Source organism: Miscanthus floridulus, chromosome 15 (genome assembly GCF_019320115.1).
Source record: "Miscanthus floridulus cultivar M001 chromosome 15, ASM1932011v1, whole genome shotgun sequence".
NCBI classification, from domain to species: domain Eukaryota; kingdom Viridiplantae; phylum Streptophyta; class Magnoliopsida; order Poales; family Poaceae; genus Miscanthus; species Miscanthus floridulus.
Window position 1 is genome coordinate 42,892,427 of NC_089594.1, and position 14,974 is coordinate 42,907,400.

Below are 14,974 nucleotides of genomic sequence, written 5' to 3' on the forward strand. Positions count from 1 at the left end.
CTTGAGTGCGGCCTACCCAGAACTCCACATAGTTCTACGACGAGCTGACTTTGTTCCCAGGCAATCGCTGCTCCAATCTTTCGCGAGTTCCTCCGGTCGGTTGTGGGTCGCCCCTGTGTGCTAGGTAAGAACGGATAAGACATTGATAACAGCACTAGTGTGAGCGCCTTGTGAACCGTTACACCCTATTTTGGCATCGGTTTTGTGTTTGCGCTAACCATGGCAGGCGACGGCGACGACGTGAAGGATGAGCTGCAGGACATGCGGACACAGATTGATGGACTTGCCACCGACATCAAGACGATGCATGAACGGATGGATTCCACGGTCACTACGTCGAACGAGCGGTTCGATCAGCTAGACCTCTCGCAGACAGCCACCAAGACCACGCTCGACACCATCGTGTCACGCCTCAACTCATTGAGCACGCTGGTCGCAGATCTCCAGAACGATTATGTTGGTGACACGGAGCAGGACGGTGGAGACCGTCAAGGCCGCGCTCGCCGTGTGCCACGCCGTCCCGGTAATGATTCTTTTGCTAAGATAAAATTTAAAATTCCATCTTTTAATGGCAAATATGATCCTGCTGCATATCTTGATTGGGAATTAGAAGTCGACCAGAAATTTTCATGCCATGATATTCCTGCTAATTCTCAAGTTAAAGCTGCTATTAGTGAATTTACTGATTTTGCTTTAATTTGGTGGCGTGAATATAAACAAAAACATCCCGCTACAGTTCCAACCACATGGGATCAATTAAAAGCTGCTATGCGATACAGATTTGTACCTTCTTATTATGCTCGCGATTTGCTTAATAAAATGCAATGTTTTCAGCAAGGTTCACAATCTGTAGAAGACTATTACCAGGAATTGCAAAAAGGCATGATTCGGTGTGGGTTAGTTGAGGAAAACGATGCTGCTATGGCACGTTTTCGTGGTGGTTTAAACCGTGAAATTCAGGATATACTTGATTACAAAGAGTATTATGATATGACCACATTATTTGAATTTGCTTGCAAAGCTGAACGTCAAATACAGGGACGCCGCTCGAAGCCATATTCTAACTCTTTTGCAGGACGAAGCTCGACATCCGGTTCAGCACCCGCGCCCCCTGCACCGTCCACACCCACCACTACACCACGTGAGCGGGCAGCCACTTCTGCAGGTACTCCTCCGTCCACAGGTGCAGTTCCTTCCACACGCCGCACACGGGATATTCAGTGCTTTCGTTGCCAAGGATTTGGCCATGTGTCTCGGGAATGTCCGAACAAGCGTGCCTTGCTCATTCGTGACGATGGTGAGTATTCTTCCGCTAGTGATTCTGACGATATTCAACCCGCTATGCTTGCCACTGACCATGCAGCAAAGACGGACGTACATGTCAACCCGGACGACGCCGATAGATATGAAAGTCTTGTTGTGCAGCGTGTTCTTAGTACACAGGTCGCTACGCCTGAGACGAATCAGCGACACACTCTTTTCCATACCAAGGGCGTTGTGCAAGAGCGATCCATTCGCATCATCATCGACAGCGGCAGCTGCAACAATTTGGCGAGTACCGCGCTGGTTGAGAAGTTGTCTTTACCCACTCGTAAGCATCCACATCCATATCACATTCAATGGCTTAATGATGGTGGGAAAATTAGAATTACTCGTTCGGTCCGTGTTCCTTTCTCCATGGGTGCTTATTCTGATTTTGTCGATTGTGATGTTATTCCCATGGAAGTATGCTCTCTGTTACTTGGGCGACCTTGGCAATATGATACTGATAGCTTGCATCATGGTCGTTCCAATCACTATTCTCTCATGTTTAAGGGTCAAAAAATAATTATACATCCAATGACACCTGAACAAATTCTTAAAGATGATCTTGCTCGAGCTGCTAAAACTGCTAAACAACTTGCACCATCGACCTCTGTTAATTCTGAAATCAAGTTAAATGCTCCTGTTTTGCTTGCTACACGTGCTGATTTTGATAAGTTACACGATGCTACTTTGCCATGCTATGCCCTTATATGCTCTCGTGTGCTCGTTTCCCTTGATGATACACCGTCTTTGGATATTCCCCCTGCTGTTGCTAACATTTTGCAGGAGTACGCTGATGTCTTTCCAAAAGATTTGCCACCAGGCCTTCCACCACTTCGTGGCATTGAGCACCAGATCGACCTCATTCCCGGCGCACAGCTCCCGAACCGCGCCCCGTACCGTACAAATCCGGATGAGACAAAGGAGATCCAGCGACAGGTATAGGCGTTGCTTGACAAGGGTTATATTCGTGAGTCTCTTAGCCCTTGCTCTGTTCCTGTATTACTTGTTCCAAAGAAAGATGGCTCTTGGCGTATGTGTGTAGACTGTCGTGCTATTAATAACATTACCATTCGCTACCGATATCCTATACCACGCCTTGATGATATGCTAGATGAGCTTAGTGGTGCCATTATTTTTACTAAGATTGATTTGCGTAGTGGCTACCATCAGATTCGCATGAAATTAGGTGATGAATGGAAAACGGCTTTTAAAACGAAATTTGGGTTATATGAATGGTTGGTTATGCCGTTTGGTTTGACGAATGCTCCCAGCACTTTTATGCGTTTGATGAATGAAGTTCTGAGGCCCTTCATAGGATTGTTTGTAGTTGTCTATTTTGATGATATCCTTATTTACAGCAAGTCTATGGAAGAGCATTTAGACCATTTGCGTGCTGTTTTTGATGCGTTGCGTGCGGCCAATTTATTTGCTAACATCGAAAAATGCATGTTTTGCACACAACGTGTCTCGTTTCTTGGCTATGTTGTTACTCCACAGGGCATTGAGGTGGATAGCAGCAAGATCGTTGCCATTCGGGCGTGGCCTACACCGACGACGGTCACACAAATTCGAAGCTTTCTTGGCCTTGCAGGTTTCTACCGCAGGTTTGTTCGTGATTTTAGCTCCATTGCAGCGCCTCTACATGAGCTTACAAAGAAGGATGTCCCCTTTGCTTGGAGTGATTCGCAAGAGGTTGCGTTCAGCACCTTGAAAGATAAGTTAACCAATTCTCCTCTCTTGCAGTTGCCTGATTTTACTAAAGTGTTTGAGCTTGAATGTGATGCTAGCGGTATTGGGCTAGGTGCTGTTTTGTTACAAGAAGGAAAACCTGTTGCCTATTTTAGCGAGAAATTAAGTGGTGCTAGCTTGAATTATTCTACTTATGATAAGGAGCTTTATGCTTTAGTGCGCACTTTGCATACTTGGCAGCACTACCTTTGGCATCGCGAGTTTATAATTCATTCTGATCATGAGGCTTTAAAACATATTCGTACCCAAACAAACCTGAACCGTCGTCATGCTAAATGGGTAGAATTCATTGAGTCTTTTCCTTACATTATTAAACACAAGAGCGGGAAAGAAAATGTTATTGCTGATGCTTTGTCTCGTCGCTATACCATGCTATCACAGTTAGATTTTAAAATTTTTGGCCTGCAAACTGTGAAGGATCAATATGTGGATGATGCTGATTTTAAAGATGCTTTTGCCCATTGTATTCATGGCAAACCATGGGGCAAATTTCACATACAGGACGGGTTCCTGTTTCGCGCTAACAAGCTGTGTGTTCCAGCTAGCTCGGTTCGTCGTTTGTTGTTACAGGAAGCGCATGGAGGTGGTCTCATGGGGCACTTTGGCGTCTACAAGACGCATGAGGTGCTGGCTGCTCATTTCTTTTGGCCCCGGATGCGCGCTGATGTTGAGCGCCTTGTTGCACGTTGCAATACTTGCCAGAAAGCTAAGTCACGATTGAACAACCATGGTTTGTACATGCCTTTGCCTGTTCCTACTTCCCCTTGGCTTGATATTTCTATGGACTTTGTTTTGGGATTGCCTCGAACTAAGAAGGGGAGGGACAGTATTTTTGTGGTTGTTGATCGTTTCTCCAAAATGGCTCATTTTATACCTTGTCATAAGACTGATGATGCTAGCAATATTGCTGAATTGTTCTTTAAAGAGATTATTCGTTTGCATGGTATTCCAAATACAATAGTCTCTGATCGTGATGCTAAGTTTCTCAGTCATTTTTGGAGATCACTGTGGAATAAAATGGGAACTAAATTGCTGTTTAGCACTACTTGTCACCCTCAGACTGATGGGCAAACTGAGGTGGTTAATCGAACTTTGTCAACCATGCTTAGGGCTGTTTTAGATAAAAACTTGAAACGTTGGGAGGATTGCTTGCCTCATGTTGAGTTTGCTTATAATCATGCAACGCATTCTTCTACAAAAATGTGTCCCTTTCAGATTGTTTATGGTTATATTCCTCGAGCGCCCATTGATTTGTTTGCTCTTGATGCTGAGGACGCTCCACACATAGATGCCGCTGCACATATTGATCAAATGATTAGCTTGCATGAACAAACTAAACAAAACATTGCTACTGCTAATGCTAAATATCAGGTTGCGGGTAGTAAAGGGAGAAAACATGTTACTTTTGAACCGGGTGATCTGGTTTGGTTGCATTTAAGAAAGGATCGTTTTCCTACTTTACGTCGTTCTAAATTGATGCCACGTGCTGCTGGTCCTTTTAAAGTACTAACCAAGATTAATGATAATGCTTACATCCTTGACCTGCCTGCGGAGTTTGGTGTTTCCACGAGTTTTAATGTTGCAGATTTGAAACCTTATGCGGGCGAAGATGAGGAGTTGCCGTCGAGGACGACTTCAATTCAAGAAGGGGAGGATGATGAGGACACCACGAGTACATCTACACCAGCAGCACCTCAGGCGCCTCCAGTTGATCATCTAGGGCCAATCACTCGGGCCCGTGCGAGAGAATTAAACTTCATCATGCTGTTAAGGAACGAAGGGCCAACGGAATAAGAAGATGGCCCAACAGGGCAGCCCAGGTGGGGCGCCTAGGGCTGGCAGCCGCCGCCTTTTCCCTGGTGGCGCCCCCCCCCTCCTGCCGTCGATCTGGACTCCAGGGGCTGCGCCCCCTTTATTTAGTCGGAGTCCCTTTTGTTTACAACTCGAGTTTTGTTTTACATCTAGCTTTAGCTACTCTCGAACACGGCAATTCCACACCGTCTTTGTGTGATTCAGAACTCCACCTTCGAGCGATAATTGTGATTGCTCGCGTCTTTTTCTTGTTCGTTTTTCGATTGCGTGCAGGAAACGATCTTCGTGATCAGGCTGATCTCGCACCGGCGAGGTTGGTAACCATCGGGAGTTGGTTCAGCGATTGCATTGGCGCTTCGGGTTCGCTCGTCGTAGTCGGATCGTGAGGGTCTACTTCCACCAGATCGAAATTATCTCCACTCACCGAAAGATCAGGCACTCCCCTTCTATCACTTCGCATCCCAGGGTTTTTGGGACGCCATGCCGCACTGCGCGGACGCTCCAACTTCTCTGCGAGCGTTTCAATGGGCCGTTAAACCGGCCTTCAATTCTCTCCTTCACACGGCCTTTACAGCGATTAAGTGTTACGCACAATTAATTCTTTGGGGCTAGCGAAGTTTCACACTTATTTTCTCTGACCCTGCTACAAGACCTATCATCTTATCTTTCAGCAGGCTCAGGGATTAAGTGTGTACACTTCACCTTGTGGTGAGTGTACTTATTTTTCCTAGTTTTTAGCTAAGCTGGGGACTAGCTGGTTCTCAGCAAATCTGGGGACTAGCTGCATTTTTGGCTATGTTTCTGGAGTTTTCTGTTCTTTGACCTTGCTACAAGATTTTTTCAATCTTCTAGCAGGCTCGGGGACTAAGTGTGTACACTTCACCTTGCGGTGAGTGTACTATTTCTTTTCCTGAATGGCTATCAGCTAAGCCGGGCCTATTGCTGTGAAAAGTTGGAGTACTATGTTTTTTAACCCCGGCACTAGGTGCATTCTTCACCTACTATCAGGCTCGAGGACTACAGTGTGTACACTTCACCTTGTGGTGCGTTTACTAGCTCTACTACAGTGCTAAGCACTTGTTTTTATTACATTGTGGTTAAATATCATATGCCTTCATTTTTCTCAGATGACTAAGTCATAGAGGATATTCATCTGACATTGGCGATCCTTAGTTGGTTAAGTCCGAGTTCAATTAACCAGTTAAACTGGTCGGCTCTCATTTTCATTGGCTCGTTAACCAGTTAAACTAGTCAGCTCTCATTTTCATTGGCTCATAGATCAGTTAAACTGGTCAGCGAGCTGATCTATTAACCAGTTAAACTGGTTGGCTTCAATTACCTTCGCAGGGATCATCAGTAAACTGGTCGGCTTCAATTACCTTTGCTAGGATCATCAGTTAAACTGGTCGGTTTCATTTTGGACTGCTCGGACTTGATCAAGATGGCATCGCCAAACGGATACAAGGTGCTCAGGGACTAGCTATGGGGGTTATAACCCCAGGTACCCACGGCACAAGACATGGGCCGCACCACCAGAGATGGTCCAGCCCATAAGATGATGACTTGCGAAGCATGACATTGCTTGGCGCACACCGCAAGGATTCAGGGTGATCCCTTGAAGATTATGATTAATCTGTTGGAATATGCCAAATAGTAGATTCCTTGTAAAGATTGTTGCTTATCCGATTAGACTTAGATCTAACCTACTTGTAACCCTACCCCCCATGCTATATAAGGCAGGTAGGGGGGACCCTCAAAATCATCTCATTATTCCATCTCACAAACAATACAATCCGCTGAACATAGGACTAGGGTATTACGCCTCGTTGATAGCTTGAGTCTATCTAAATCTTGTATCTCAGTGCTTGTATGTGCCATCCAGTTCCTGTTCACACGCACTTCTACCAATCAATCTACTACCATGGGCATACCCCTCGGTAGACTGCCGACCATATATCGTCGACACCGAAGTAAGCAAGTAGAAGTGGAGTTTATCTATCCATAGGCCCTAAAACCATAGAAATCCATCTCTACCCTCACCAACTCTATCCTTGTGTTGTCCTTTGGTGAATTAGCTAGAAGAGTACATGTGTTCCCTATGGAAAATACGATACCCTAAATACTTCCAGGTGAAGTGCTACAACGATAATTCCGTGCGCTTGTAGATTATTTCTGTTTGCGTTAAGAAATATCAACAAGCATTTCTGGTGCCATTGCCGGGAACAGTTGTTGTATCATCTTCAAACCTAGTTTGTTTTCGTATATTGTATCTTTTCATAAAAAAAAGTATTTTCTTTTATCCTTTTCACCATGAAGCCAAATTCAACTCCAAACCTTTCCGCTTCAAACGGTGAGTTTCGTGAGCCACCACTTTCTCCAAAACCAAACCTTTCATCTAGCTATGAACTCCACCCTGGTTTAATAGCCATGGTTCAGGCACAACCCTTTCTTCCTACTCTAGACTAGACCGACGAAAAAGCTATTGAGCTCACTCTCTCTCTTCTCCATTGGTGCCCCCAAGATCTCAAGCTTTCCCTTGTGATTTCCCATCCATTCCTTGAGAGCAAAAGGCTCCAAACTCGATTAGAGAGCGGATCCATTTGATTCCCAACACCAAGAGCACTTGGTTAGCATTTTAGCCGGTGGATTGTGTTTATTACTCTTGGAGCTTGCTCCTAGCCGGCTAGAGCGTCGCCCGTGGAGCTTGCCAACTTGTGTGGCAGCCACAGGAGGTTTGTAATCACCCCATTCATCTAGTGGAACACCCTTATCTCAAGGATTTACTTCCTTGACTTAGTGGCTAACCTCAAGAACATGGAGGTAGACAAGCCTTAGTGGTGAGTTGAACCACGAGATAAATCCTTGTGTCACTTGTGTTCTTGCTCTATTACTTGTATTACTTGTTTGTGTGGTAATTCTAGGGTTTGGTCCTGATCTACTCGATTGTGCTTCTCCTACTACTTTCTGCTGGTGAACTAGGCTACACTCTACCTCAGGAACCACTGTAAATTTGCTGATTTAAATTTCCTTTGGTAGATTTTGAATTATACCTCAAGCTTGTCTGCAGGTGCGGCAGTGCTACGTGTGAGCGTTGCAGTGCGGCAGTGCCGCACGTTGAATTTAATGTGTGTTCGAGTTGAATTTTTACAGGCCTATTCACTCCCCCCCTCTAGGCCAAAAAGAGATCCTACAAGTGGTATCAGAGCAAGTTACCTCGGTTACGCTTGACCGCGTGAGGTATGGCCACGAAAGAAGCCGGAGGTAGCAGAGTTCGGCCGGAGCAGGTTGATCCAAAGGAGATGGACGTGCATGACACGAATAGTAGCGCCGCAACAGCAAGCAATTCCACTCTCCCCGCCGGCACCTTATCTCCTAGTGAAAGAGCTATGAGAAAGGAAGAAAGAAGAACAAGAAGAGAAGAAAGAGAAAGGAAAAGAGAAGAAAGAGAAAGGAAGAAAGAAGAAGATGCCAAGAGCCAAAAGCTCACCGAGAAGCTTCAAAGAAATGAGATTAGAAGTCTAAAGAGAGAATTGAAGAAGATGGAAGAGGAGTTGTAGGCGGCAAGCAAAGAGAAGGCTCCTCAAGTAGAAGATGAATCATGTAGCACCAAAGATGGAGATGTTGAGTTATCTTATCAACTCTCCAAGCTTGTGAAGAAGGATGGCAAGGCAAAGGGCAGCGACAACAACAAATATGGAGACGTATCCTTTAATTATGCTTCTATGTCTAACAATGATCATAGACCTCACATCAATGTGCCCGCGGGCAAGTTGCCTCATTTTGATGGGACCAACTTTGCCAAGTGGAAGCACTTGATGAAGGCTTATCTTGTATGTCTTCATTCGGGCATTTGGGAGATTGTCCATGAAGGAGTTGAGCCACCGGTTGACCCCAAGAACCCAACTCCAACCAAAATTCACAACATTCATCTCAATGGTCAAGCTACAAGTGTGTTGCTAAGTGCCTTGAATGGTGATGAGTATAAATAGTGTTATCCTAAATGCTAAACGGTAAACAGTCGGTCACCTACAATTTAGCCCATTATTTGGGCAAAACGGATGTTTAAACGAGCGAAATGGTCATTTAAACGGCCAAAACAACCATTTAAATGGAAACAGAGTACCACCGTTTAGCATTAAAATGGTGTGTAAATGGGCTAAACAGCCGTTTAGGCGAACAGTGATGGGAGTTGAGGTAGCCAAGCAAATTTGGGATACTTTGCACATAGCTCATGAAGGGGTTGACAAAGTTAGAAAAGCAAGAATTAATTTGTTGATGGCCAAGCTCAACCGGTTTGTGATATTGGATGGAGAAGGGCCGCAAGAAATGTTTGATAGGTTCATGGTGACTGTTGAAAAGATTAGAGGCTATGGTGGAGATGAGCTTGATGATCACAAGGTTGTCAAAATTATGCTAGAAGATTATTCACCTAGAAATGAGACCGTTGTGACACTAATTAGAGATAAGAAGAAGTTTGACCACTTCACTCCAAATGATGTGCTTGGGAGGATCATGACCTTTGACATGCAAAGAGAGGAAGCACTTGAGAGAAGGAAGCTTGGTGAGTTGCAAGCAAGGCTAGATGGCATGAAGATCAAGGATGTGGCTCTCAAGGCAAACAAATCAACCAAGCAAGCATCTACTAGCAAGCCCAAGTCCAACAAACAAGCATCAACAAGCAAGCCAAAAGCACCGAAGAAAGCCCAAGAAGAAGTAGAGACAACATCATCAAGTGAAGATGAGAGTGACAATGAGCAATTTGAGCAAATTGAAGATGTTGCTCTCTTTATGAAGAAATATCAAAAGGGACTCAAAAGGCAAGGCTACAAATTTGTGAAGAGGAGGTTCCCAAACAAGAAGAAGAGAACTTGCTATAATTGTGGAAGCACCGATCACTTCATTGCCAAATGTCCAAATGAAAAGAGAAATGACAAGTAATACAAGGGCAAGAAAGAAGACAAAGGTGACCGCAAGAGAAGCAAGAAATACATGGGAGAAGCTCACATTGAACATAAGTGGGATTCAACTAGAGAAAGCTCAAGTGAGGATGATGAGAAGGTTGCAACCATGGTTATTCAAAAGCCATCATCCACACCAAAGCTCTTCAACAACATGTCCGATGATGACTACTACTCCTCTCACATTTGTCTCAGGGCAAAGGGTGAGAAGGTAAAACCAAAATCTAATTCCAAACCTTCTCCTCCTAGTGAAATCTCTAGTAGTGATAGTGACTACTCCAGTGATGAAGAATCTAGTGATGAAGAAATTAATAATATAACTAAAAATTTGGATAGCAAGACCAAATTATTCATCACTAAGCTAATGGAGGAATTAGAGAGTGTTCAAAGTGAGTTAGCATCTAGAGAAAAAACTCTAATTAAACAAGAGGACCTCTACATTGCTAGCAAGGAAGCTCTTATTTTGGAGAGAAGTAAAGTGGACAACTTGCGCAAGGCCTGGCCAAAGAGCAAGAGGCCCATGCTATCACAAAGAAAGACCATATTGCTCTCAAGGAAAAGTATTGTGTCTTAGATGGAAAGCACAAAGAACTTGAGCAACAATATATCATTCTTTGGGATAGCAACTCACATCCTTCCAAAGCAATTGAAGACTCTACTCCCTCCACTAGCAAAGGTTGTGGAAAATGCTATAATCTTAATTTAAATATTTATTTCACTAACCTTGCTAACATGGAAGCTATGAGAAAGGCGATTGCTAGACTCAATGAGATCATAGCAAAGGGGTGCATGGATGGAAAGGCTCACAATGGTGGCAAGAAGGTGGAACAACCAAAGAGGCCACAATATAAGAATGGAAGGCACCCATCAATCAAGGATGGGCTCGGGCATACAAAAGGTGGTAAGACAAATGGAAGAAAGCTGGTAAATGGGTTTGAGTGTGTGAAGTTTAAAAGGAAGGAGAGAATTGGTACAGCTCAGCCTGCACAGATCACGACAGTGTCGTAGCCCAGAGCGGCAGTGCCGCACCATGGTAGTGCTTCAAGGAAGGGCGATAGTGCTGTGCCCCGCAAAAATAGGAAGGCTACCAATCCATCTCCTGATCAAACTAAGCCCAAGAAGGTGGTGCCCCCAGCAAAAGCAAGTTTTCTAGAAGCCAAAGGAATCAATGTGGGTCACTAAGAACAAATATTCCTACCAACCAAAGGCCCATGCACCTCGACAAAGCTTGTCATCATCCTTTGTATTGAAGAACAACAACCGTGGTGAAGTTGTTGCTAAATATGTTGACAAAGAGACCAATGTTTATTTGAACACTTCTATTTGGGTTCCTAAGATACTTGTGACTAACATGCAAGGCCCCAAGTCTAATTGGGGAACTAAATCAAGGAACTAAACTTGTTTTGTAGGCATACTCCTCCGGTGGATCAAGTTGGATGCTTGATAGTGGATGTACAAATCTTATGACCAGAGAAAGGGGTATGTTTTCATCATATTCCACAATGCCACACTCAAATGAAAATATTATCTTTGGAGACAATTCAAAGGGGGATGTGATTGGTCTTGGTAAAGTTGCTATAACTCTTGATCATTCAATTACAAACGTTTTACCTGTTGATTCGTTAGGATATAATTTGTTGTCCGTTTCTCAATTATGTGAAATCGGCTACAATTGTCTCTTTACGGATAAGGGTGTGGAAGTCTCTAGAAGGGAGGATTCCTCTATTGTCTTTATGGGTCGGTTAAAGAATAAGCTTTATCTAGTTGATTTCAACAAAGGAAAAGCTAATCTTGAGACTTGCTTAGTGGAAAAATCTAGCATGGATTGGTTATGGCATTGCCGACTAGCTCATGTTGGGATGAGCAACTTGGCCAAAGTTCTAAAAGATGAACACATTCTTGGACTAACAAATGTTCATTTTGAGAAAGATATGGTGTGTAGCGCATGCCAAGCCAAAAAGCAAGTAGGTGTACCTCACCCACCAAAGAGCATTGTCTCCACCAAGCATCCGTTGGAGCTAATTCATATGGACCTCTTTGGACCGGTCGCCTACATTAGTATCGGGGGTAACAAATATGGACTTGTTATTGTTGATGATTATTCTTGTTTCACTTGGGTGTTCTTTTTGTTTGACAAGAGTCAAGTCCAAGAGAAAGTAAAGATATTCATTAGAAGGGCACAAAAGGAGTTTAGTTTTCCAGTCAAGAAAGTGAGAAGTGACAATGGAACCGAATTCAAGAACACTCAAGTAGATGAATTTCTTGATGAAGAGGGCATCAAGCATGAGTTTTCAACTCCATACACCCCTCAACAAAATGGTGTAGTAGAGAGGAAGAACCGGACACTCATTGACATGGCAAGGACAATGCTAGATGAGTACAAGACTTCAGACCTATATTGGGCCGAAGCCGTCAACACCGCTTGTCATGCCATCAACCGTCTCTACCTACACAAGATGTTGAAGAAAACTCCATATGACCTTCTAACCGGTAACAAACCAAAGGTGTCTTACTTTAGAGTATTTGGGCGTAAGTGTTTCATACTCAACAAGAAACCCAAGTTCTCTAAGTTTGCACCTAAAGTTGATGAAGGTTTTCTTCTTGGTTATGGATCAAACGAACATGCCTACTGTGTTTTCAATAAGACCTTTGGGATAATTGAAATAGCGATAGATGTGATGTTTGATGAATCTAATGGCTCTCAAGTAGAGCAAATTGATGCAAGTGTTGTAGGAAATGAGAAGCCACCTTGTGAAGCAATCAAGCAATTGACCATTGGTGATATAAGACCATAAGAAGGATAGGCTACAGAGGTGGAAGCTTCTCAAGTAGCTGCTGATTCAAATTCCACTGATGTACCTGATGCAGCAGTGTCATAGTCACCTGCTGCAGTGCTGGGCAGTAGCAATGCCGCACTCCCCCAGATAGCAACAGTCGATCACACTCTAGTTCGTGGACAAAACCTACAACCCATACTTGAGCAATATGATAATGAAGCTCCAACAAATCAAGATGAGGCCATTGATCACCCAAGGCTAAGACAAATGATACAACGGGACCATCCCGTTGACAATATCCTTGGGTGTCTTCAAAAGGGGGTAACAACTCGCTCTCATTTAGCAAATTTTTGTCAATTTTACTCATTTGTTTCCTCTTTGGAACCACTCAAGGTAGAACAAGCACTTGATGATCCGGATTGGGTGATGGCCATGCAAGAAGAGCTCAACAACTTCAAAAAAATCTAGTGTGGACCTTGGTGAAAAGGCCCAATACCAATGTCATTGGTACCAAGTGGGTTTTCCAGAACAAGCAAGATGAGAATGGCATGGTGACGAGGAATGAGGCAAGATTGGTTGCTCAAGGCTACACTCAAGTAGAGGGCTTTGATTTTGAAGAAACTTATGCACCGGTGGCAAGATCTGAAGCAATGCATATGCTTCTAGCCTATGCTGCTCACCACAACTTCAAGTTATATCAAATGGACGTGAAAAGTGCATTTCTCAATAGCCCCATACAAGAACTTGTCTATATTGAGCAACCACCGGGCTTTGAAGATCCCAAGTTCCTCGACCACGTCTACAAACTCCAAAAGGTGCTCTTTGGGCTTAAGCAAGCACCAAGAGCGTGGTATGAATGCCTTAAGGAATTCTTGCTCAAATAGGGCTTTGAAATAGGCAAAGCCGATCCTACCCTTTTCACTCACAAAGTTGGTAAAGATATTTTTGTGTGCCAAATATATGTCGATGATATAATATTTGGTAGTACTAATCATTATTTTTGTGAGGAGATTAGTAGGATCATGACCAAGAGATTTGAGATGTCTATGATTGGTGAATTGAAGTTCTTCCTCAGATTTCAAATTAAGCAATTGAAGGAAGGGACTTTTATTAGCCAAACGAAGTACACCCATGATATGCTAAAGAAGTTTGACATGGTGAATGCAAAGCCTATCAAGACTCCCATGCCAACCAATGGACATCTTGATCTTAATGAGAAAGGGAAAGCCATGGACATCAAGGTATATCGCTCCTTGATCGGCTCTCTACTCTATTTGTGCGCATCTAGGCCTGATATTATGCTTAGTGTATGCATGTGTGCTAGATTTCAGGCTAACCCGAAAGAGTGCCATTTGATGACCATTAAGAGAATCTTGAGATATTTAGTACACACTCCTGACCTTGGCTTATGGTATCCCAAGGGCTCTAAGTATGATCTACTTGGGTATTCAGGTTCTGATTACGCCGGTTGCAAGGTAGATTGAAAAAATACATCGGGGACATGTCAATTCCTTAGACGGTCCCTAGTGTCTTGGAGTTCTAAAAAGCAAAATTGTGTAGCCCTTTCCACCGCCAAGGCCGAGTATGTTGCAGTCGGTGCATGTTGTGCTCAACTACTTTAGATGAGGCAAACCCTTCATGATTTCGGATGTCGCTTTACCAAAATCCCATTATTGTGTGACAATGAAAGTGCCATAAAGCTTGCAAACAATCCCATAAGCCACTCAGGAATCAAGCACATAGACATCTGACATCACTTCTTGAGAGACCATGAAACCAAAGGAGATATCAAAATACGCTATGTGAGCACCAAAAAGCAACTAGCCAATATCTACACTAAGCCTCTCGACGAGTCAAGGTTTTGTGTTTTGCGTAGTGAGCTAAATATACTTGACTCTCGTAACGTGGTTTGATATATAGCACACCTTTGTTTGATCAACTAGTATCTAGGATAAAGGTTTGAAAAGATTTAAATTATGTGTTTCAAAATGCTTTATCAAATGAACGAGTATATTTATGATCATTGCTTGTAATGCTTATCTATTGTTGATCATAACATGCTCGAGATATGTGTCCATATCCTATATATGTACAGAGATTTAGTTAGTAGCTAACCCCTGCTGTCTGTGGGGTGCGACAGCGCCGCTCGCTCCTCACAGTGGTGCCACACTTTGAAATGCGCTAGGCTTTTGGGCCACAACAGCAGTTATTGTGGGGCCCACTCCTCTTTACTCCTTACCATCTGGCCTATAGTAACTCTCTCTCCCTCTCCCGCTCATGCAATGCTCCTCTCTCTCCCTCATGTCACCGTGCTGTCGCCCTGTGGCTGTGCTGCATCCCGGCGGCGCCACGCCATCCGTCGGCCTTCTT

The 14,974-nt window shown here is 43.8% G+C and overlaps 2 protein-coding genes across 2 annotated transcripts; both read left to right on the top strand.

The window, feature by feature from the left end:
- Positions 1-219: 219 nt before the first annotated feature.
- LOC136507425 (uncharacterized) lies at positions 220-2,250 on the top strand. Its single transcript, XM_066502152.1, has one exon. The coding sequence runs from the start codon at positions 220-222 to the stop codon at positions 2,248-2,250; it is 2,031 nt and encodes a 676-aa protein (XP_066358249.1).
- Positions 2,251-9,051: 6,801 nt separating this feature from the next.
- LOC136507426 (uncharacterized) lies at positions 9,052-9,807 on the top strand. Its single transcript, XM_066502153.1, has one exon. The coding sequence runs from the start codon at positions 9,052-9,054 to the stop codon at positions 9,805-9,807; it is 756 nt and encodes a 251-aa protein (XP_066358250.1).
- Positions 9,808-14,974: the final 5,167 nt, after the last annotated feature.